General features: G+C 36.0%; 1 protein-coding gene across 1 annotated transcript in view; it reads left to right on the forward strand.

Annotated features, from left to right (window-relative positions):
• Window positions 1-26,270, forward strand: part of DMXL2 (Dmx like 2) — a 146,694-nt gene that overhangs the window by 84,482 nt on the left and 35,942 nt on the right. The window contains exons 17-23 of the mRNA XM_061180318.1: window positions 2,965-3,192; window positions 5,073-6,749; window positions 9,748-9,858; window positions 13,278-13,447; window positions 18,591-18,688; window positions 19,128-19,293; window positions 20,624-20,888. Coding sequence (XP_061036301.1) covers window positions 2,965-3,192; window positions 5,073-6,749; window positions 9,748-9,858; window positions 13,278-13,447; window positions 18,591-18,688; window positions 19,128-19,293; window positions 20,624-20,888 — 2,715 coding nt within the window. The remainder of the gene's footprint in view (window positions 1-2,964; window positions 3,193-5,072; window positions 6,750-9,747; window positions 9,859-13,277; window positions 13,448-18,590; window positions 18,689-19,127; window positions 19,294-20,623; window positions 20,889-26,270) is intronic.

Raw genomic sequence — 26,270 nt, forward strand, 5'->3', positions numbered from 1 at the left:
TCTGTTCTAGATACCATGTCTCTATAAATCAGTTTTGCCCATAGAATTAATATTGTATTTTTTTGTTGGTTAATACACACTGCCATCTGATACCATACACATTAGCTTTAGCATCACTAAAAGAAGATTTGCTATTTAGAAAAATGTGATTGAGCATCTGACGTTCAAAAGGGGAACTGGTTTTGTAGAATATTAGGAAATACAGCAGTGATTAAAAAAATTATTTCAGCCATGCTTTTGTTATACATATTCATATTGATGTCTTAGCAAATTAGAAGATCTGTAATATGAAGTACAGAAATTGATTATGAATCTTTCTTTTTAAAACAAACTTACTTTTTGAGAGATACTTGTTTAAATGAAGAAATGCATAGTTAGCCATATCAAACTGAATCTACTTTAAACTGATTAACCCAAAATATTTGAGAGTTTTGAAAATATTTTATTATTTCTGATGGTTATATAATTTTAATGATTTTATACATGCTAAACATTTAATACAGAGAAATAATAATGTATATGTTTTTTGTTCTCTTTGTAATCCACATTATCACAAAACTGTGTAAATAGCAGTTCTAACTGGGCCATGAACTGGGACTGGAAAAGCCAAACGATTCAATAGAACCTTTACCTGTGCCTAGTTGAGGCTAATCTTCTTGTGGTAGGAGGAATCCAAAAAAATTTTCAAAGCCTTTGGAGTTAATTCTTGGCGTTACATGTTGTTCCACAGGAATGCAAGAGTAGAGGGATCTATTGATAAAAGCTTGTCAGGAAGAGAATTTTATTTTATTTTTTTTTAATTGAGGTAACATTGGTTTATAAAATTATATAAGTTTCATGTGTATAGCATTCTAATTTGACTTCTATATACACTACAGTGTGCTCACCACCAAAAGTATAGTTTCCATCTGTCACCATAGAGTTGACTCCCTTTACCCATTTTGCCCTTTCCCACCCCCTTTCCCCTCTGGTAACCACCAATCTGTTCTCTGTATCTATGTGTTAGTCTTTGTTTTGTTTTGTTTGTTCACTTACTACTTTTAAAAACGATTCCACATATGAGTGAAACCATGCAGTATTTGTCTTTCTCCACTTGACTTATTTCACTTAGCATAATACCCACCGGGAAGAGAATTCTTAACCCACCAGAGAATATAGTATTTTCTAGAGTTGGGCACAGAGCCAGGAATGGTTCTCAAGAGATTAATAGAGGTAGTAACAGATCCTTGTGGTAGGATAGGAATCATGTGATGCCTTCTGTCCCGCCGCTTATGAAGGAAGTATCCCACTGCTGTTCCCCTCAGGTCTGGGCTAGTGTAGAGTTGCCTTGCTTACTCTGTTTGTGACAGCAGTAAAAGGTCGAAAACAGTAAGATTACAATAGAAGCAAACAAATCATATGCTATCTTTAGCTTTGACATAAAGCATCTATATTTTGGTTCTAAAATGTGCAGCAGATTTAACATGGTGTACATTGCCATTAAAGCTGATACGTGAATTTAGCAGTGTGTTGAAAATCCTGGCAAAGGGTGAAGTGATAGACTTACATTTAGGTGGGGAAGGAACATTTGGAGTACCTTCTAGGTACCAGGCACTGAGATAGTTACTTTATATATGTGAGATAGATGTTACCCTCAGTTTACTAATGGAATAATATTAAGTAACTTGACCAAATGACACATCTAGTTTGTCACAGACTGAGTTTCAAAATTAGGTCTTCTGGCTTTAAAGCCTTTCTTTTGCTTTTTTCCCCTGCTCTTATTTTCTTTCTTTGCATGAGATATATACATTAGAAAATTGCCTGGTTTGTAGAAAGAGAAATGATTCAATTCAGCCTTATTTTGCAGGTGAGAAAATAGCTAGAGATGATGAAGTACCTTGCTTAAGGCAACATATCTAGTTAGTTTTAGAGTAGGAGTAGTATTTCTGTCTTCTGACTACTGATTCAAGTTTGTCGTCTTATTCTATTTTACAAAAAATGTTTTCACATTTCTTATTTAGTGGTCTGCCATTATAAAAGAGATTGACATATTTAAAATCCACCAGAAGCAAAAGGGGATTGATTATTATCTCTCCGTATTCTGGTGCTACTTGGGATGTACAAAGCTAATAAGACCTCATCCTTGCCCTTGATAAATTCATAGTCTAATGGGAGGAGGGAGATGGACATACAAATAAAAATGTGATGCAGAGTATCTCTTACATGTAGCAGAAGCACAGATAACTAAATCTGCTTAGAGATTTACACTCCACCTGAATGTGAAAGCTGGAAACTTTTTGGACAGAGATCAAGGTCAATATGCTTACAAAACCATTCAACTAATACTATCTTAAATTTGTTTGGAACTTTTGTATGTTCTTGAGATCTTGTTTATTATCTTGTTTCAGCACTTGATGGTTAGTAGGCTGGTATTTTAGTGTCTTCTTTACCGCTAGCTAATTTTATGACCTAAGGAAAATCATTAAGCTTTCCAAGTTTAAATTTCTTCATCTATTAAGTGAGGCAGTACCTTGTTATTTCTCAAAGTTTGATTTATGACCCATCTGTTTCAGAAACACCTTGGCTGCTTATTAATGCAGATTTATGGGATCTGCCCCAAAACAACTGAGTCAGTGTTTCTGTGGTTAGGCCTGAGAACCTTCATGTTAAAAGTTCCTCAAGCTTTTGATGTGTATTAAAGGTTGAGAACACTGGGCTAGAGAACTTGTTTTTTTTCTAGATCTTACGTGTTGTGATTCTTCACTGACAATATCCCTGTGATGTAATTGGTGATGCTAAGAAAGAATAAAATAGTTAAAAAAAAAAATTCTATCAAGGTAACTGAGCAAAAGTTTGAAAATTGATCTTGTCTCCAGAGCACTTTTAAGAAACCATGTTTCTTAAATCATCACAAAATATTATTCTAGCTCATGTATATAGTGATGATACTAATGTATTTCATAATTTCATAATTTATTTTCAAAGCTAAAGCTTCAGAAGGTGTTTCATCAGAGAGTCTACTTTCAGTCCCTGGACAGAAGAACGTAGACTCTTCTCCAGAAACCTCTCCTAGTGTGAGCCCCATGCCACATTCTTCATCAATTGCCAACCTTCAAACTGCTAGTAAACTGATTCTGAGTTCTAGACTGGTATATAGCCAACCTCTTGATCTCCCAGTAGGAGTTGAAGTAATAAGAGCAACGCCTTCAGCAGGTAACATAACTTAAAGACTGGACAGTTGTAGCTCAGAGCAATCTTCAGTGCATAAAATGGGTGAACTCTTCTGAAATATGTGCAGAGTTGACACTGAAATAAAGATTTGTTTTCTACTAATGATACCTCTGTTTAGAAACATGTCTATTTTAGAAATAATTTCCTGTGATAAATGTAATCAGCTTGGCAGAAAATAGTGTGAACGTTTTAATGCAAGGTTTCTTGCCTACGCTGTGATTTCCTATAAATAGGAATACTGTGATAGTGAAATTGCAAAGAAAAATATGGTCATATGTGAATTATTGAAGCTTTTTTTTTTTAATTAAGGCTTTTCATCCACATTATTGCTATTATTAAGTATGTTTGACCAAGAGTTGGCAGATACTTTGGGGGAAAAATATAGGATACAGGATTAGAGTTTGGTTTGCCTAGAGTGATACTCACATTAGCAAGGTTGGTAAAATAGTTTAAAGAGCAGGACTGGCATCTGTATTTTAAAATGTTCTGTCATTTGTGGAATTTGAATTGAGGAGTTCCTCGAATAGTGTTTTTGGGGAACCAGAATTGGAGGTTCAAGACTATTCTAATTACTGGTGAATGATTTTGAGTATGAGGTTCTCTTACTCATCCCTAAGACAGGTTTGGAATCAGAGTTGGAAAGTCCACATTAAGAGTTTACTCTGGGCTTTTGTGGCTGGTGCAGATTTAGGTCAGCTTTTGAATCTTTCAAAGTATTTGGAAAGTTTAGGATACACTCAAATAAGTTTATTGGAATTAATAATGATAAATTATATTTTGCAGGGACTCTGTAAAATGCTTTCAAATGTCTTGTTGGACAGTAAAACTCCAAGGGAAGTAGTAACATGATCCCTATTATTTAGATAGAACAGGCTCAGATGTTTAAGCGGCTTTCCCACTGTTAGGAAGGTATTGATAGAATGGAACTTGAATCCAGGCCTTCTGATCCCAATCTTAATCACTATTACCCCTCATCTTATAGTTGTTTTTTTTAAAAATTAATTTATTTAATTTATTTATTTTTGGTTGCGTTGGGTCTTCGTTGCTGCGTGCGGGCTTTCTCTAGTCGTGGCGAGCGGGGTCTACTCTTTGCTGTGGTGTGCGGGCTTCTCGTTGCGGTGGCTTCTCTTGTTGCGGAGCATGGGCTCTAGGCACGGGTCTTAGTAGTTGCAGCATGTGGGCTCAGTAGTTGTAGCTCGCGGGCTCTAGAGCACAAGCTCAGTAGTTGTGGCGCACGGGCTTAGTTACTCCTCGGCATGTGGGATCTTCCAGGGCCAGGGCTCGAACCCGTGTCCCCTGCATTGGCAGGTGGATTCTCAACCACTGCGCCACCAGGGAAGTCCCTCCCCTCATGTTATAGTTGACAGTAGATGGGAAGTGTTAGTCTTTGGCAGTCAGGAATAAATATGAGGGTTCTGGTTCAGTGTTAGGAGAGCATGAATTAAACCTCGTGAAGAAGGTGAGATCTAGTGTCTGTTTAGCTGACTGAAAACATTTTGTGGTGCAGGTAGATCTAGTGTCTGGATTATTTGAGGGCCAGTTAGGGGAATTTGAAAGGCAAATTTTAATGACTATTTAAGTATTTATGATGAAAGTGATAAAAGATATAGAATGAAAGTCCAGTGAGGCATGTGTGGTAAAGACATATAAATTACAGCAGGTGACAGGTTTATTGATTAAGCATTGACTTGTTTCATTGCTTTTGAGTTTTATTTTAATGAAATATTTGGTTTAGCAGGGGACTGCAGAGTTACTCTGAAGAAGCTCATAGTGGATTTGGATTAATCACATTCTAGAATTTTATTATTAGCATATTATTTTGTGTTTCTATTATTATGACAATCTGCTTTTTCTTTTTTAAGGCCACCTGAGTTCCTCTTCAATTTATCCAGTGTGCCTGGCACCTTATTTAGTGGTTACAACTTGTTCTGACAATAAAGTACGCTTCTGGAAATGTAGTATGGAAACCAATCTACAATGTAAAAGTGATGAGAAGGAAACCTATCATTGGAGGAGATGGCCCTTGATGAATGATGAAGGAGAAGATAACAGCAGTACAGTGAGCATTGTGGGAAGACCAGTTGCTGTTAGCTGTTCATACACGGGTCGCCTTGCAGTGGCTTACAAACAACCTATCCATCACAATGGTTTTGTTTCTAAAGAATTTTCCATGCATGTTTGCATATTTGAATGTGAATCTACAGGAGGGTCAGAATGGGTTTTAGAACAAACAATTCATCTTGATGATTTGGTCAAAGTTGGGAGTGTACTTGATTCAAGGGTCAGTGTCGACAGTAATCTCTTTGTGTACAGCAAATCAGATGCACTTTTGAGCAAGGATAGATATCTTATTCCGAATATTAAACATTTAGTACATTTGGACTGGGTATCAAAAGAAGATGGCTCCCACATTCTCACAGTAGGGGTCGGTGCTAATATCTTCATGTATGGACGGCTTTCAGGAATTGTGACTGAGCAAATCAATAGTAAGGATGGAGTAGCTGTCATTACTTTACCACTAGGTGGAAGTATCAAGCAAGGAGTTAGGTCAAGATGGGTTCTTCTTAGATCTATAGACTTAGTGTCTTCTGTTGATGGTACACCTTCACTGCCTGTTTCTCTCTCTTGGGTAAGAGATGGGATATTGGTGGTAGGAATGGATTGTGAAATGCATGTATATGCACAGTGGAAGCATGCTGTCAAATTTGGAGATGTTGACACTGATGGTCCTGATGCAGAAGAGACAGCAATACAAGATCATTCTGCCTTTAAGTCTAATATGTTGTCAAGAAAAAGTATTGTTGAGGGAGCAGCTATTGCTGATGATATTTTTTGTTCACCAACTGTAGCTCAAGATGGTGGCTTATTTGAGGCTGCACATGTACTTTCCCCTACTCTCCCACAGTATCATCCAACCCAGCTGTTAGAATTGATGGATTTAGGGAAAGTTCGCAGGGCTAAAGCTATTCTCTCTCATTTAGTAAAATGCATTGCAGGAGAAGTTGCAATAGTTAGAGATGCTGATGCTGGAGAAGGAACTAAGCGACATCTTTCTCGAACCATTAGTGTAAGTGGCAGTACAGCAAAGGATACAGTCACCATAGGGAAAGATGGTACTCGAGATTATACTGAGATAGACTCTATTCCTCCACTACCGTTATATGCATTGCTTGCTGCCGATCAAGATACAAACTACAGAATTTCAGAAGAAAGTACAAAAATACCACGGAGCTATGAAGATCATACGGAAAGTCAACCAGAGGATCAGTATTCAGAGCTGTTCCAAATCCAGGATATAACAACAGATGATATTGACTTAGAGCCAGAAAAAAGAGAAAACAAATCAAAAGTAATAAATCTTTCTCAATATGGACCAGCTTACTTTGGCCAAGAACATGCTAGGGTACTTTCAAGTCATCTTATGCACTCAAGTCTACCAGGCCTTACCCGTTTGGAGCAGATGTTCCTTGTGGCTTTGGCTGATACAGTGGCTACCACCAGTACTGAGCTTGATGAAAACAGAGATAAGAGTTACTCAGGTAAATACTCTAACTAAAAATTTATAAAGTTATCATTAATAGAACTGTTTGTATTTATCTATATAATGACTCACATATTAAATTGCAGTCTTTCTTTAAACCTTGCAGGGAAATGACCTCTCTAGTTGATAGTTACTATTACATAATATGATTAGTTGTAAAAGGAAAGGTGATTGGGGTAGGCTATGACTTGTGCATGTGACTTTATGTATTTGTGATATCTGTGTGCATCCTCACATGAATTTTTACCCTGAAACCTTCATATCATTTTGGACATATAGTCTTTTGTTTTTCTGAACAGACTGATTCCTATGGTTTATTTTTATTTTAATTTTAGTGATAATAATGGCCCATTTGTTAATTTTACTATTGAACCACCAGGCTTGTAAGGACCTCCTGGGCTCAACTTGTTCATCTTCGCATTTCTAGGTATAAATAATTTTTATAATTACCTAATTTTCTCCAAAAAGTCTCTTGAGAAAGAGGTTTTCATACATTTTAATGTAACATGTGTCTTGCTTAATTCATTCTGTAACCGGAAAAATTTTGGCTGCCTCCTGAAACTAGATTTCATTCTTTTTTATGCAGATAGTTGAAGGTAATGGTGTTGATTCTAAATGATGACATTAGCAAAGGAAACCGAAAATGATTGATCATTCATTCATTCAGTAAATATTGTGGAGGAGTGAACAATTGCTATGTGCCAGGTGCTTCATGTACTTTATTGTATTTAATTATTACAACAGTCTTCTAGTAGGTAGCTACTATTATACTTAATTTTATAGATGAAGACACTGATCCTTAGGGAGATTAAGTGACACATAAGATCACATAGGTAGTAAATGGCAGAACTGGGGTTCAGATGTGGGTAAATCATTGCCTCCAAGCCTATACTCTTTTAATTATTTCACAAGATTTCCAAGTTTGAGGGAAAAAGACTGTTCCTCAAAGCTACCTGGAATATATCTCTTCTTATAGGTTTATGCCTTTATAATGTATCTCCAAGGTTTTCTGTAGATTAAAATAACTAGTGACCTTTAGAGGATTTTGCCTATGAGTTATTTTCTAACCATATTAATTTAAAAAAATTTGAATCATTTTGAGGTGGTGTGCAGTTGAGCAAGATTCTCCCCAGAACAGCCTTAAGCCTTTGTTGCAAACTTAATATATGTTAGAGTTTTTACTTGAGACATTAAGAAAATAGATACATCATAATCCATGAAAAATAGTTTAAATTTTCGGATACAAAACTGTGTCCTTAGTTAGACAATATAAAAATGGTTCCTCCTGGTCACAGCGGATTTTCATTAGGTAGATAAGGCAGGAATGAATGTCTCCATTTCACAGGTAGGAAACTGAAGCTCAGAGATTAAATAGTTGCCATCTCAGTAAATGGATTCTAAGTAAATGAATTCTTCCATTTGTTCAAGTAAGACAATTTAGAGGTATTCCTGACTCTGCTTTCTCTCCCGCCCTAATCCAGTCCATTGGCAAATGCTATTAGTTCTACTGTATGGAGACTTCAGTCATTTCTCATCACCTCTCCTGTTACCACTCTGGTCCAAGTCACGTCACATCCTGCCTAGTTATTGACAAAGTCTCCTACTAAACTCTTTCGTTCTTGTTACCCCAGTCTGTTCTTCGCATAGGAACTAGTGATTATTTTAAAACAAAATCACATTAAATCTCTCCTCTGCTCAACAAACACTGTGGCTTCCCATCTCACTTTAGAACAAAAAGCCAAATCCTTCAGTGATCTACAAGGCTCTTTGTGATCTGTGCTCACTTCCATTCTACTGCATTGTCTTCCTTGCTGTCCCACAAACACACTAGGCACATTCCTGTCTCAGAGTCTTTACGCATATTGTTTCCTCTGCACAGAATACTTGTCTTCCAGATTTAGGCGTGCCTCATTCCCTTACCTCCTCAGATTTCTGCTGAAATGTCATCTTATTGGAAAGTTCTTCCCTGGCCTCATTATATCAAATAGAACCCTCTTACCCCAGCACTCCCTTTCTCTCAGTCCTGCTGTATTTCTCTCAATAGCATTAATTTCCACTAGACACATTACTTCTTTATTGTTTGTCTCTGTCTCCTAAGATGTAAGCACCCTGAGAGTGGGGACTTTGCCTTATTCCCTGCCAAACCCCCAGTACCTAAACTGTGCCTTCAGTGTAGCGGATGCTTACTTTGTTGAATGAATACATGAGTGAGTGGATGACTAAATATAGCTGATGGGAAGTAGAGGTGGAACTTTGACAATTTAAAACGTTTTATTTTCTTCAAGAAAATATTTGATTCAATACTCTTGAATACTTCCTAAGTGGCAGTTACCAGGCTAGGCGCTGTTAGTATTTTTCTGTTTCTTTTATCCAACAATGGCTATAATTTTGAGTAAACGTGCCATGCTTTCATACCTCTGCTCAACTTTTGACTAAGAGTAAATTTGTGGAATCAAGGTTAGAGTTCAGCCTTAACTTGGTAACACTAGCCTGGGGAGTCAAATTTGAAATCTTTGAATAATGAATCTTCTGTATTTCATTGGAGCTAACCAACCTGGAAAATATTACCTATTTAATCATATAATAAATAATTTTACTTTATTATGTAATTCCTGTTTTTAAATCTCATCTGAATTTGCACAGGAAATATTTTAAAAAATTATACCTAACTTACTGTAGCTAATATATTTTTTATTGGATTTCAAGATTTCTTTCCTTTTCATTTATTATGAGTAGCTCTAAGTACTATTATTACCTGTACTAATAGGTACTTATATTTTACCCAATTATTTTTCATTTGGCAGTTTTATTATATAAATACGCTTTTTGTAAAGCTGTATAAATAAAGATATTGAAGTGTTCAGAAAGGAATACACTCAAGAATATATATTTTTTGTGTAAATTATTATTATTAAATTTAATGTTTATTTTCTAACTTTTTACTGGTTTGTGATTTGTCGCATTCCTTTTTCCTTAAACATATTTCCTCTTTTCAGGAAGAGACACATTAGATGAGTGTGGTTTGCGGTACTTACTAGCTATGCGCTTGCACACTTGCCTTTTGACATCACTGCCTCCTTTATACCGAGTACAGCTACTTCATCAAGGTATTGTTTGAACCTTCGTGCAACTTTTATTTCGTACTGAAGTGGTTAGTATATTCATATTTGTGTATAAGCATTAGTAAGTCAACATATGCATACCTATCACTAGCCTTAAGATCTTCCTGTCACAGGAAGATAAGGTACCCACTTACCTTTTTTCTATGTTATTTTTCATCTGTATTCTGTGACTTTTGCTCATCTGTCTCAGTTTCTCAGACTTCAGTCACTAAAGTCATAGTAGTTTAAGTAAACTTGGTATGCCTGAGGTTGTAACCTACAGTGGCCCTGAATTTCTATGATGCCTGATACCTTTTCTTTAAAAATTATGTAAATTTTGTCCTATGCATTATTATTTGTGTTTATTTTAATATAAGCATTATGTTCTAAGTTATTTACTTACAAGTAAAGCTGATGTTTCAGGAATATCTGCCGTATAGTAATCCAGTAGATTTGTATACTTATAGCACATTGCCACATACCCTGATTTGCGATATATAGGTTTATATCAGCCCCCTAACTTAATAGATTAAAAAATCAAAACTGGGCTTCCCTGGTGGCGCAGTGGTGGAGAATCTGCCTGCCAATGCAGGGGACATGGGTTCGAGCCCTGGTCTGGGAGGATCCCACATGCCGCGGAGCGGCTGGGCCCATGAGCCACAATTGCTGAGCCTGCGCGTCTGGAGCCTGTGCTCTGCAACAAGAGAGGCCACAATAGTGAGAGGCCCGCGCACCGCGGTGAAGAGTGGCCCCCGCTTGCCGCAACTAGAGAAAGCCCTCGCACAGAAACAAAGACCCAACACAAGACATAAATAAAGAAACAAATAAATAAAAATTAAAAGAAAAAATTTGTTTAAAAAAAAAAAAAGAAAACACAGCCGCAAGTTTCTCTCCAACTCAGATTAACCTCAATTTAAAAAAAAAAAAAAAAAAATCAAAACTATAGAGTTTAAAGTGACCTGCCAAGATATAGGGCTATTTGTTAATAGAGAATTCCAGTGCAGTGGGCTGTGTTCCTTTTGAAACCAGCATCCTGGATACAGCCCCATAAAATATGCTTTAGTACTGTAGGACCTGGAATACCAGGCTTTATAGTTTGTTACTCTTACCCACAGTACTTACCCTTTACCCTCAATAAATGTTCTTTGAAAATATGATTCTAAACATATGTCATATTCTGTTGTGTTTTTAAACTATAATTCGTCTATATAGTCCTTTATTTTTTTCTAAAAATACAAATTTTGCTGGTTTTTTCCTATTTGAATTATCACTGTTAATGAATGACCTTATAACCTTGCATATAAATATTTATGTATATATCTGATTACTTCCTCATGTTTGTTTTCTAGTAGTGAAATTACTGAATCAAAGGGCTTGAAAATTCTTAACTCTTGATAAGTATTGTGACTTTCAGAAAGACCATGCTCATTTACATTCCCAGAACCAGTGTTTGATGATGCCAAAACTCAACTCATTGCAACACTTGATATTATCATTTAAAACAATTTATGCCATTTGGAATAGGTTTAAAAAATGGTATCTCAAATTTTAGTTTTAAAATTTTAAATTTTAGTTTTAAATGATGATCATATGGTACTGACTCACTTAATGACAATTGTGTACATTGCCAAGGGAGACCTAAAACACCTCAAATTTCTAAAGCTTTGTCAAATTCCATTTTCCCTTTGATACAGTTAAAACATTGGAGATGAGAAAAGTGACTGCTATTGTAGGTGATGGTCCAGGGAAAAACTTTAGCTAGTAGACAAGCTAAGAAGAACAGAGATATATTGCAAAGAATAGCCTGCCATTGGTAGGCAAATAAAAATAAGTGCCTACTGGTGCCCCTGGTTTTTTTCTTCCTAATACCTTTTTTCACTTCTAGTAGTTAGATTTCCAAATAGAGTTACTGCTCTCTTAATCTTCTTTCTGAATCAAATTCCTCTGACATGCCTGTGTGTATTTTTGTTTCCTTTTAGTCATACCAAAAATGTAATCAATCAAATTTCATTTAAGGGTATAGAATATACTTTATATTGTTATTTTATATTAAAATTTTTATATCAGCAAAAGTGTACATTTTGCATTGCCTTATAATAGCAATTTCTAAAGCAAAGTGTCAGTTTTTTTATAGTTATTTCATTCAGTGATTATTTCTTGAATCAGATTTAAATAGTGAGAGAATTAATCTGCTTTTTAGGTTCTGAAAAAATACAAATTGATGTTTTTAAGTTTTGTCCATTTTCCCCCTAAATTTATAGTGACAGTTAAGGCTTGTTGCATTGATTTTGTGATATGATTTCAAACACAGTTGTATATAAATGTTAGCAATGAGGAATTTAAAAGACTTAAGATTATTATTTAAAATGGTCCTAATAGTTTTTTTAATACTTTCCAAAGGAACTGTTGGGAAGCAGTAATTGTTAGAAAAGCTTTAAACTATATGGGAAATCTATATAGTAGTTGTTAATGAAAAAAATTATATGTGGTAGTATTGATAGCCTTACAGTGTTGGGAGTCCTGTGTTGTAATGTGACTATCAGACCGTCATTGACCTCAGGCATTTCTTTGTTTCCAAAGGGATTCTAATAGATGGCTGATTCGACTAGCCTGGCTTCTTTCCTGGGATCCTTGGGGTTCTTCCCAGCGGCATTCCCACTATCTAACATCACTCCTTGGTTCACTTCTCTCATGTTTCTTCTTCACCTGCTCTAAGTGGAGTAAAGTGTTATCAGTTGTTCAACTGTTAACAGACTCACTGAGGGTGTCACTAAACCCTATTTGTTGCCTCTAAATACAGCCTAGATCCCTGTCAGTCTTTTACCAGGGCATAAAAGTGTTTGCCATATGCCATCAGTAATTAGGCCGCTTTAAACTCTTTTTAACTGAGGCACTAAAGGCAGAGGAATGTGCCTCCTGACTATTCTTCCCCAGAACTCTCATCAAGTTTAAAGCTTGCTTTGAAGTGATATGTAGCTCCTTGGCCGGAGGGATGAATGGGGCAGTTTTCCATATCCAGTACTGAAGGATATGGTCTGCAAGCAAGTGGCACTGTGAAACAACATCCACATGCATGGACCAACATATTTTGACTTGACCAGAGCTTTTACTCTTGATCAGTTTGGTGTGTGTACGTACATATGAATGGCTTGATATTCAAATATCTTTCTTTCCAGCGATTAAGTTTTAGTGTCTCTATTCTTGCAGCGAATACGTTTCAGAAAGATTTTGGTTTTGTGTATCCTGTCAGTGATCTTGTATGTAGAAGCTTATACTATAAAATCCTGAATGATGAAATCTTTTGATACTTTTTTTCAGCTTGAAAATTCTTTCCAGAGTGAATAAATACATGATTATGTAAAAAATTGGTTTTGTTTTTGTTTTGATATAGTTCTGAAACTTATTATTTTGTATTTCTAATTTAGGTGTGTCTACTTGCCATTTTGCCTGGGCTTTTCATTCTGAGGCTGAGGAAGAGCTGATTAATATGATTCCGGCAATTCAGAGAGGGGACCCTCAGTGGTCTGAGTTAAGAGCTATGGGAATAGGTTGGTGGGTCAGGAATATTAACACTCTTCGAAGATGCATTGAAAAGGTAACTTTACTTCATTGGATTTTGAAGTTAAGTCTTTTCTTAAAGCATAAAAGATATTATCTTCCAGAAAACCTGTGGTGAGGGATTAGTATGTACATCTTGAGATCTTGAGAACTTCTTAAATAAAAATTTTTGGACCTTTAAAACTGAAACTTGACCTTTATAAAATGTCCAAGCAGTATATCAATTGTCTTTTGTCATATATACTAAGTATATAATATTTATGGAACAGAAATATTTTCTGCTATCAGTTGAGGTGCATCCTAGTTTAAGAAAATACAAACTGTATGTCAGTTATGTACATTACATAGAAAAAAGAGTTCTATTTATTTATTCATTTATTTATTTATTTATTTATGCATGCTGCACTGCATGGCTTGCGGGATCATAGTTCCCCAACCAGGATGGAACCCGCACCCCCTGCAGTGGAAACACAGAAGCGTGGAGTCTTAACCACTGGACCGCCAGGGAAGTCCCAAATCGTTCTTTTTATATAAAAGATTCTCTGCATGGCTAGGTTAATAAATACCAAACTTCCTGTGCACATTTAAAATACCATTCAACAAATTTTGATTTGTGTGCACTTGAAGAACATATCTATGGCAGCAAATGACACATACTATAAATTTCTTTTTTAACTTAATTAATTTTTTTTTTGCTACATTGGGTCTTGGTTGCTGTGTGCGGGCTTTCTCCAGCTGCGGCAAGCGAGGGCTACTCTTTGTTGCGGTGCGCAGGCTTCTCATTGCGGCGGCTTCTCTTGTTGCAGAGCACGGGCTCTAGGCGCTAGGGCTTCAGTAGTTGTGGCACGTGGGCTCAGTAGTTGTGGCCCATGGGCTTAGTTGCTCTGCAGCATGTGGGATTTTCCTGGACAAGGGATTGAACCTGTGTCCCCTGCATTGGCAGGCGGATTCTTAACCACTGCGCCAACAGGGAAGTCCCCTCATGCTATAAATTTTAAAATGGGTTTTTGGAATCAGTTTTCTAGTAGAAAAAAAATTGTTAAAATTTTTTTAGTAGAAGCTGAAAATTCTTTTAGTGTTGCAGAAACTAATCGTTATTGAGCACCTTTTGTGTACCAGGTTTGGTTCTAGTTGCTTTTCATAAATTATTTCATATAATCTTCTCATCGGCTGCATGTTACCATCTTGATTTTCCACCTGATAGAACTACGACTCAGAGAGGTTGGGTAACCAACCCAAACTCCCATCATTTAAAAGTGTTAGATTTAGTCTGTGCCCTTTCTACTCTGTTGTGATTAGGAGAGTGGGATTGTCATTATTTTGTTTACTTTTAGGAGTCCATTGAAATTCTCAGAAGTACAATTAATGATACTACATTTGTGGAGTATGAATTCATTTCTCCCAAGAGGAATTTATTGCTCTACAGTAGTAGTTTCTAAATTTTAGTGTTTGAAGAATCACCTGGCAAACTTGTTTGAAACACACATCCCTCACTTCCACTCTCAGAAGTTTTCATTTAGTAGGTTGGAGGTGGTAGGGCTGTGGCATCTTCATCTGAATTAGCATCCTGTGATTCTGGTGTTCATGGTCCTCACATCACAGTTTGAAATGTAAGTGTAAAACTGTCATTTTCCTGCTACATGTAAGGCTGCCAATAAGATATAAGTATTTCTCTTCTCAAAATAGGCAGATGTAAGAAGGAATTTGTTGTCATACCAACCAAGAGATGTAGTTTCTGATGTACAGGGAAATTAATTGTTATAGCATATAAATTACACAGTATCTACGTTAATTTTTTTTTTTTTTTTTTTTTTTTTTGGCCATGCCACACGGCTTGTGGGATCTTAAGTTAGTTCCCAGACCAGGGATTGAACCTTTGCCCTTGGCAGTGAAAGCACCGAGTCCTAACCACTGGACCAACAGGAAGTCCCCATTAAATTTTTTTCATATCCCAAAGCAGTGGAAAAAGAGGAGGACATATTTTATCTGAAATGTTCAGATGTTGCCTACAAAGTCTCTTCAGTTTCTTGTCATCAGTGTGTTGTGTCATTATAATTGAGTATTTCTGATATATACATATGATTTATTTCCACAAGTAATTTATCTCTTAAAATTAAATCAAAAGGATACGTAAAATTTTCTCACTTGAAATATATGTTATATTGGGTTGGCCAAAAGGTTCATTCGTTTTTTTCTGTAGGATGGCTCTAGTAGCACTTAGTTGTCTTCAACTTCATTCGAAACAAATTTTTAGATTGTATTGTGACAGCTGTCATATCAGCATGCATTTAAAAAAAAAACTTATCAAAATTGGTGAATTTTTGTGTAGCCATTTTAATATTGAAGATAGAAGGAAAAAAGCAACACTTTTGGCATATTATGCTTTATTATTTCAAGAAAAGTAAAAACACAACTGAAACACAAAAGAAGATTTGTGCAGTGTATGGAGAAGGCGTTGTGACTGATCAAACATGTCAAAAGTGGTTTGCGAAGTTTTGTGCTGGAGATTTCTCGAGAAGCTGGACGATGCTCCACGGTTGGGTAGACCAGTTGAAGTTGACAGGGATCAAATCGAGACATTAACTGAAAACAGTCAACGTTATACCACGCGGGAGATAGCCGGCATACTCAAAATGTCCAAATAAGCGTTGAAAATCATTTGCACCAGCTTGGTTATGTTAATCGCTTTGATGTTTGGGTTCCACGTAAGTTAAGCGAAAAAAACCTTCCTGACTGTACTTCCTCATGCGATTCTCTACTGAAAGGTACCAAAAACGTTCCGTTTCTAAAACAAATTGTGATGGGTAATGAAAAGTGGATACTGTACAATAATGTGGAACAGAAGAGATCATGGGGCAAGCGAAATGAACCACCACCAACCACACCAAAGGCCGGTCTTCATCCAAGGAAGGTGATGTTATGTATATGGTGGGATTGGAAGGGAGTCCTCTATGATGAGCTCCTTCTGGAAAACCAAATGATTAATCCCAACAAGTACTGCTCCTAATTAGACCAACTGAAAGCAACACTTGACAAAAAGCATCTGGAATTAGTCAACAGAAAACACATAATCTTCCATCAGGATAACGTAAGACCACATGTTTCTTTGATGACCAGGCAAAAACTGTTACCGCTTGGCTGGGAAATTCTGAATGATCTGCTGTATTCATCAGACATTGCACCTTCAGATTTCCGTGTATTTTGGTCTTTACAAAGTTCTCTTAATGGAAGAAATTTCCATTCCCTGGAAGACTGTAAAAGGCAGCTGGAACAGTTCTTTGCTCAAAAAGATAAAAAGTTTTGGGAAGATGGAATTATGAAGTTGCTTGAAAACTGGCAGAAGGTAGTGGAACAAAACGGTGACTACGTTGTTCAATAAAGTTCTTGGTGAAAATGAAAAATGCATATTTTATTTTTACTTAAAAACCAAAGGAACTTTTTGGCCAGTCCAAAAACTCATTAGCTGAAGATGAATAAAAATTCTTGTAAAAATTATTAAACATTGAAGTACTAAGCTAAATGATTGAAGGCAGAGAAAATACTGGAAAAGGGGAAGAGGAATAAAAGCGTTTTTGTGATGTGATTTTAGGTGTCTTTCCCCCTCTTTACCATGCCTTGGTAGCTTCCTGCTCTACCATCAGTCAGTGTTCATTAATAAAACATCCATTGTTTTTTATCGTTATGCCTCTCAACTTAGTTATTTGCAGAGGTTATGTCAGTATCTTTGAGAAATATGTGGTCTGTATGGTACTGTATTCAAAACCATATGATTATGTACAACAATGTTACTGGCTTAATAATTTTTAAACTTACATTGAGTTGATTGGTTCTTTATAAATTCAGCAACTTTGGTCATATGGCTCAAAGGAGGTTATCAGTTATGGTACAAGGGGAATTATGTATTCATTAAGGCTTTTTCTCATGGAATTTCTAAGAACTAAAATTTGAAAGCCCTTCAAAATAATGGAGCTTCAACCACCTGTATTTTAATTACATGCCAGAAAGAATGTGTCAGTCCTTCAGAACTGTCAGAATTTGATTGAAAAATACTGGAGGGCTTCCCTGGTGGCACAGTGGTTAAGAATCTGCCTGCCAATGCAGGGGACACGGGTTCGAGCCCTGGTCTGGGAAGATCCCACATGCTGCGGAGCAACTAGGCCCATGAGCCACAACTACTGAGCCTGCGCGTCTGGAGCCTGTGCCCCGCAATAAGAGAGGCCGCGACAGTGAAAGGCCCGCGCACCGCGATGAAGAGCGGCCCGTGCTTGCCGCAACTAGAGAAAGCCCTCGCACAGAAACGAAGACCCAACACAGCCAAAAATAAATAAATTAATTAATTAATTTAAAAAAAAAGAAAATACTGGAAAATTATGTTTAAAGAAAAAAAACTAAAACATTTATTTCTGTCTGTATTTTTAAAAATGTGTGTGTATGCATGTGCGTGAGTATAATTGATATTTATTTACAGTTGTCTGTATCAGTATTAGTTGAGAGAGCTTTAAATTGTGAAATCACATATACGTACCATAGAAGTCAGCATTTTAACTTTTACAAAACATTAAGAAATTTAATATGTCTAATTTTCAAGAAAAGTTCTCACTGGGAATTCCCTGGTGGTCCATGGTTAGGACTCTGTGCTTCCACTGCTGGGGGCCCAGGTTCGATCCCTGGTTGGGGAACTAACTTCCTGCAAGCTGTGCAGCGCGGCCAGAAAAAAAGAAAGAAAAGGTCTCACCTATCAAATATTCTGCATTCTTTATTGTTTCCTATGTTAGACAGTTTTATTACTACCTGGGTTCTAATCCCTTTTATACCCCTTACTTACTGTGTGACCTTAGGCAATTCAGTTAACCTCTTTGTGTCTCAGTCGCCTCATGTGTAAAATGGGCATAATAATAGTACCTCTTGGATCGTGGTGATTCAGTAAGATAAGTGAAAGGTGTCTAGTACATGGTAAGTAGTCAGTAAATACTAGTTGCTGTTATTATTTTTATTGTAATTACTGGTATACAAAGGGTTGTTTCTAGGAGCATGTATTATAAGCTACTGGCAATTGTGGATGGAATAGCTCTTCCCATCTGCATAGTTTCTGTCAGCCATGGAAGTAGTAGGGAAGCATTAATTGTTGTAGTTTGTTTATCAACTAGTTAATTCAGTATAATTTTTTATTGACTGTTTAGGTTGCCAAAGCTTCTTTTCAAAGGAACAATGATGCCTTGGATGCTGCATTATTCTACCTTTCAATGAAGAAGAAAGCAGTAGTGTGGGGTCTGTTTAGGTAAATTTCCTCAACACTTATATGGTTTAATGGAATGAAGATTGTGCTGTGACTCAGAAACATAATGCTTTTGAAAGTACTTAGATAAATCAGTTTCCTTTTTTGTGCCTTGATTCCTTTATCTGCAAAACAAATAGGCAGAATATCATTTGAACTTAACCTAAAGAGTGGGATATTTTTAAAAATAAGTTGATAAAAGCACTTTGGAAAGTAAAGAGTGCACTTGCTTCCTATTCATAAGGTATTTTGAGTTTTCTCCTTATTAGAAGAAATGAAGAGAAGCTTAATAACAAATACCTACCACTAAAGTTGTTATTGTTCTTCTTTTAGATGGATGTTTGAGGTTTTCATTTTCATTTTCTATTTTCATATATTCTGTAAAGGATTAAAACTATTTTAAATATGGTTCAACCACTGATGTTTGTGCTCTGGTTCCTAGGTCACAGCATGATGAAAAAATGACAACATTTTTCAGCCATAACTTTAATGAAGATAGATGGCGTAAAGCCGCTTTGAAAAACGCTTTCTCTTTACTTGGAAAACAACGCTTTGAACAGTCTGCTGCTTTTTTCTTGTTAGCTGGTTCATTGAAAGATGCCATTGAGGTATAACTAAGAAAACATGCTATGAAATACCTGTAAGAGCTTGAAAACCTGGGAAGATCATGGAGGAGACTGTAATGTTTGGTCATATGTTTGTAAGGATAGAGGGTAGAGAATAACTACAGAGATTACTAACTTAAATAGTGGCACAGTGATAATGGAATTATAAATAAATACATGTAGAAACATAAAAATTTTATATAGAGAATATTGCATTTCAAGATAAGTATATGTATTTCAAGTATAAGTGTATGGAAAAAATGGTTTATGAATATCTTTTTCCTGACCATCTTGTGATTCTGAACTATTTAAGTACGTATAGGTCACAATCTCCTTACTTCGTGTAGACAGGCAGATATTTTAAGTTCTTTTTCTTCTAAATGAAATTCATAGATAAGGAACTGAGATTACAGTTTATACTGTTTTGAAATGTAGTCTTAGATATTGGAAGGTGAATGGGAAGAGGTAAAACTTCGCATTTTTTGATACACAATCTTGGTAGCTGATTAAGAGAGTAATTACAAATATTTCTGTTTGTTTATGAGATATTCCTTTTAGGATGCCTATTATTATAATGAATAATCCAAACAGGTGAAGGAAAAACATAATCGGAAATAATACATCATAGAAAAAATAGGAAATATCCAACAAAGTGAAAGTACTTTATGTTTAGAATTAGTCATATTTTCAAAATTATCTCAGATGTATGATTTTTTAAAGTAACAAATATTTATAATTTTGAAATGGGAAGCTTAGCCTAGAAGATACTCAGGCAAAGAAGAGAAATGTTGATTGAGTGAGAGATGCTCATGTTGCCTGAATGACCTCAGATTCTCAGATGAGTAGCTACTTTAGAATATAAACTCAGAGAGAGTAAGAATAGAGTATGTGGCTTTATTTCTTAAGTTATTTGCTATGTAAGTAGAAGATTCTTTTAAAATAGTAATAATTATGTTTATATGGAAATATATTTGGAAATTAAGAGGAACTGATGTATATAAATTCAGATGTCATAAGTGGTATTTAATTTAAAGATGAATGTTATTTGAATTGATCTAAGTCTGAGATGGTGTTGATATACTTCGTTTTATGCATTTTTTATAAATGATCTTTCTAGGCTGGAAGCTACTAAGTTCTAGTTTCTTAATCTTCCTGCTATTCCTTAATCTCCTTTCAAGCAAGTATTTAACTACCCTTCACTGTCTCAACCTCTGGACCTCTTCCCTCCACTGTGAGAATATAAATAGTGGATAACTTCAGGATATCAGTGGGATATTTCATATCTCTAAATAATTATCATTAAATAAGTATTTCTTAATATTTAAATTTATAGGTATGTCTTGAAAAAATGGAAGATATCCAGCTAGCCATGGTAATTGCCCGTTTATATGAATCTGATTTTGAGACTTCATCCACTTATCTATCCATCCTAAATCAGAAGATTTTGGGTTGCCAAAAGGATGCCTCAGGATTCGACTGCAAAAGATTACATCCTGATCCTTTCTTACGTAGTCTTGCCTACTGGGTAATGAAAGATTATGCCCGAGCCTTGGACACGTTATTGGAACAAACACCAAAGGAGGATGATGAACATCAAGGTAGAACATTTTGTGGATTTCTCTTTTTCTTTTTTAAAAGAAGACGGTTTCTGAACTGATGTTCACTTAGATAATACACACACACCCACACCCACACACACAACCGATCATTACCAGATTTACTTTTCAACTTTGAGAAATTAGTATCAAAATTTCTTGTGCGGCTAAAGGTTTAGTCACTTACTATCTATAATTGAATCTAGCATTTTGTTATCATAATTTGAGTAGTAAAAGAAGACTTCACACATTTTTACTCTCATAGCTATATATCAAGGCATATAAGATTACCATACTATTCTAATTTCATATATATTAGACTGAAGCATACAGAATGCTTCCACATTACACAGGTCTTTCCATGTATCATAATAGCCGGTTTTCTAAAAAAGTGTAAATTTTGGCTGTTACACATATTGGTTTAGTGTATGGGCCTACAAAAACTTTATTCTTGTGTGGCAAACTTTCTTTACTTTTAGTTATCCCAAATAATTTAGATTTTTAAAAGCATTGGAAGGTATCTAGCAGCATTGTTTGCAATAATTTTAAAAATGGAACATTTTAAGTATTCATCAATAGAATAGTTAAATAAATTATAATATATCCATACTATAGAAACAATGTGCTATTAAAAATGGGGTAGAGTGATGTGCTAATATGTGCTGTATTATTAAGTGAAAAAGTAAGGTATAGAACAATATGGTTCTTGTTGCACTTTATGTATATATGTCGTACATATACACACGTGTGTGCACACACATACTGTGTCTGGTTCCCACTCCCTCTCCATTTTTTGTTTTTTGGAACAGATCACAAGAAACTACCGGCACTGGTTATCTTTTGGGAATAAGAGTGGGGAGATACAAGCTTTTACTTTTCATTTTGTACTTTCCATAGTTATAATTTTCTAGCCTTTTATTTTTATTACATATTATTTTTAAACACTAAAAGAGCTTACATGAATAAAGAGATTCAGGCTCAATTTTTACTTTCTTCTTTACAAAAAAGAAATATTATATTTTAATACAGTAGTCCCCCTTTATCCACAGGGATTATGTTCCAAGACTCCCAGTGGATGACTGAAATTGTGGATAGTACCAAATCCTATATAAACTATGTTTTTTTAATATATATATATGATAAAGTTTAATTTATAAATTAGGCACAGTAAGGGATTAACAACAGTGACTAATAATAAAATAAAATAGAACAATTATAACAATATACTGTAATGAAAGATGTGGTTTCTCTCACTGAGAATCTTATAAAAATTTATTGCCTTTTCCATCTTAACTAAGCACTTACCATGCACTGTGCCCATAACTTTTGCAGTTTGAGGTGTGACAGAAAAACTAGCATGAGTTTCTTTTTCCTGCTCCACAATTTCATGGACAGAAGATTCATTCTGACCATAGATCTTAGTACCCTCAGCTTACAAATTTTTTACTTTCCTTATTAAATAGAGAACTTTCAAATTTTCACTTAAAGGAAGCGCTTACGGCTTCTCTTTGGCATAGATGAACTGCCAGCATCACTACTCTTGCACGTGGGGCCGTTATTAAGTATTATAAAATGAGGGTGACTTGAACACAAGCACTGTGGTGCCGTGACAGTGGATCTGATAATCCAGGTGGCTACTAAATGACTAATGGGTGGAATACTCTGGACAGGATGGAGCGAGATTTTTGTCATGCTACTCAGAACCACTCGCAATTGAAAACGTATGAATTGTTTTTTTCTGAAATTTTCCATTTAATATTTTTGGACCTCAGTTGACCTCAGGTAACTGAATCCATGGAAAGCAAAACTGCAGATAAGGAGGGACTACTGTAAATATTTTAAATTTTTTTTAAAGGAAAGGAAATAAAACCTTTAGAAGAAAAATAAATATCTGAGCTACCCAGGTAATTTTAATAAAATGTACACATTTTTACAGAAGGAAGATTCTGTTTATTTCTTAATGTTTTCCAGGTTAACTTTTAAAAGGTTGTTACTGGGGAAATTTTTATGTATGCATAAAAGAGTGAATGATATAATGAAAGTCTGTGACTCTATCATCCAGTTTCAGTAGTTATCAACTCATAACCAACCTCGTGTCATACATATATTCCCATCCTTTCCACACCCTCCCATTCTTAATATTGTATAGATTCATATTGAAGCAAACCCAACAGTTCATTTCATCTGTGAATATTGCAACATGCATCTCTAAAAAATAAGGACTCTTTAAAAAACAATAACACATGTCATTGTTATAACACATAACAATTTTATTAGTAATTAAATACTCAGTGTTCAGATTTCCCTGGTTCTCTCATAAAATCTTACACAGTTGATTTGTTTGAATCAAGATCCAAATGATGCCTATATATTGTGATTGGCTGAGGTGCCTCTTATGTCTGTTTTGATCCATATTTAGTTACCCCTCTCCCCCTCCCCCAGTTTATTTGTTAAAGAAGTCGGATTGTTTGTCCTGTAGTTTCTTGAGTTTTGGATTTTGCTGGTTGTGTCCCTGATGTTTCACTTAATGTTTTTTCTCCCTGTGTTCTCTGTATTTCCTATAAATTGGTAATTAAGATTTTAGAGGCTTTTATCAGATTTTTTGGCGGAAATATTTCATAGTTGGGTGGAGTACTTCCACCAGGGAACTCATAATGTTAGCTTATTTTGCTTTTTGAGGAATTAACAGCTATCAATGACTGCTGCCCACATCCCTTATTTCTTTAGTGTTTGTAAACTGATAATATTCTAAATAGTCACTTTATTTTTCCTTTATGAGATGGAATGCTTCTCTAGAGTACAATCTCCCTTGGCAATGGTTTGATTACTCTGAATTCCAGTAGTATGCATAGTAAAGGGAACATAAATGTTTGATTCTTCCTCTTTTTATTTACCAATTTTCAAAATAATAGCTTGGTTCCCTAGCATCCTACAAAGGTGACCAATTAGCTTTTACTTTTTAAGGTTTTTTTTTGTTTTTTAAAAAAAATAAATTTATTTACTTATTTATTTTTGGCTGTGTTGGGTCTTCGTTGCTGTGTGCAGGCTTTCTCTAGTTGCGGTGAGCAGGAGCTACTCTTTAACTGCAGTGTGCAGGCTTCTCATTGCGGTGGCTTCTCTTGTTGCGGAGCATGGGCTCTAGGCGCACGGGCTTCAGTAGTTGTGGCTCGCGGGCTCTAGAGCGCAGGCTCAGTAGTTCTGGCGCACGGGCTTAGTTGCTCCGCGGCGTTGCTCCGTGGGATCTTCCCAGACCAGGGCTCGAACCCGTGTCCCCTGCATTGGCAGGCGGATTCTTAACCGCTGTGCCACCAGGGAAGCCCTTTTAAGGTTATTTTGAACTCATAGATTTAGATAGATTTGTGTTTTAATCCATTGCAGGTTATTAGTATGGATGCTCAGATTATCTCATCTTAAACCAATCGGAGCCTGTTTAAGTTCTTGAATGCCTTTGACGTTATTCTTTGATAGTTTATGGCAAGATGTTTCAGACTTATCTTATGCATCTCCTGCCCAAGACCTGGAAATGGCCATTCCTCCAAAGAATCCTGGTTCCTTTTAGTTGGGAGTAACATTTAGATACCACAGCCTGGGCACAGGGATCCTCACTGCTAGTGGTTTGGTCATTGTTTCTAGGCCATTTCAGTGAATGAAGCTAGGAAATTCCACCGCCCCCCACCCCTCCACCCGAGATACATGTGTTCACATGTATCACATTTCTAATTCAGATATAGAGTATAGGGTTCTTTCTTCTGAGATTTCAAATTTGTGTCTTATAATGAAAAGCTTGGATTCTTATGACATTAACATAGTTACTTGCTGTTTTATATACATACAATAGTTTCAGAATAATGATGTAGATATTTTCATAACAACATGGTTACTGAGAAGAGTTTAAGCTTTTTTTTTTCAGTTCTTTTTTTTTTTAACATCTTTACTGGAGTATAATTGCTTTACAATGGTGTGTTAATTTCTGCTTTATAACAAAATGAATCAGCTGTACATATACATATATCCCCATATCCCCTCCCTCTTGCGTCTCCCTCCCACCCTCCCTATCCCACCCCTCTAGGTGGTCACAAAGCACTGAGCTGATCTCCCTGTGCTATGCAGCTGCTTCCCACTAGCTATCTATTTTACATTTGGTAGTGTATATATAAGTCCATGCCACTTTTTCACTTAGTCCCAGCTTCCCCTTCCCCCTCCCCGTGTCCTCAAGTCCATTCTCTATGTCTGCGTCTTTATTCGTATCCTGCCCCTGGGTTCTTCATAACCATTTTTTTTTAGATTCCACATATATGTGTTAGCATACGGTATTTGTTTTTCTCTTGCTGACTTACTTCACTCTGTATGACGGACTCTAGGTCCATCCGCCTCACTACAGATAACTCAGTTTCCTTTCTTTCTATGGCTGAGTAATATTCCATTGTGTATATGTGCCACATCTTCTTTATCCATTCATCTGTCGATGGGCACTTAGGTTGCTTCCATGTCCTGCCTATTGTAAATAGAGCTGCAATGAACATTTTGGTACATGACTCTTTTTGAATTATGGTTTTCTCAGGGTATATGCCCAGTAGTGGGATTGCTGGGTCATATGGTAGTTCTATTTTAAGGTTTTTAAGGAACCTCCATACTGTTCTCCATAGTGGCTGTATCAATTTACATTCCCACTAACAGGGCAAGAGGGTTCCCTTTTCTCCACACCATCTCCAGCATTTATTATTTGTAGATTTTTTTATGATGGCCATCCTGACTGGTTTGAGATGATATCTCACTGTAGTTTTGATTTGCATTTCTGTAATGATTAATGATGTTGAGCATTCTTTCATGTGTTTGTTGGCAATCTGTATATCTTCTTTGGAGAAATGTCTATTTAGGTCTTATGCCCATTTTTGGATTGGGTTGTTTGTTTTTTTGATATTGAGCTGCATGAGCTGCCTGTAAACTTTGGAGATTAATCCTTTGTCAGTTGCTTCATTTGAAAATATTTTCTGCCATTCTGAGGGTTGTCTTTTCGTCTTGTTTACGGTTTCCTTTGCTGTGCAAAAGCTTTTAACTTTCATTAGGTCCCATTTGTTTATTTTTGTTTTTATTTCCATTTCTCTAGGAGGTGGGTCAAAAAGGATCTTGTTGTGATTGATGTCATAGAGTGTTCTGCCTATGTTTTCCTCTAAGAGTTTGATAGTGTCTAGTCTTACATTTAGGTCTTTCATCCATTTTGAGTTTATTTTTGTGTATGGTGTTAGGGAGTGTCCTAATTTCATTCTTTTACATGTAGCTGTCCAGTTTCCCCAGCAGCACTTATTGAAGAGGCTGTCCTTTCTCCATTGTATATTCTTGCCTCCTTTATCAAAGATAAGGTGACCATATATGCGTGGGTTTATC

The sequence above is a fragment of the Eubalaena glacialis genome, chromosome 2, assembly GCF_028564815.1.
Source record: "Eubalaena glacialis isolate mEubGla1 chromosome 2, mEubGla1.1.hap2.+ XY, whole genome shotgun sequence".
In the NCBI taxonomy this organism is placed as follows: Eukaryota; Metazoa; Chordata; class Mammalia; order Artiodactyla; family Balaenidae; genus Eubalaena; species Eubalaena glacialis.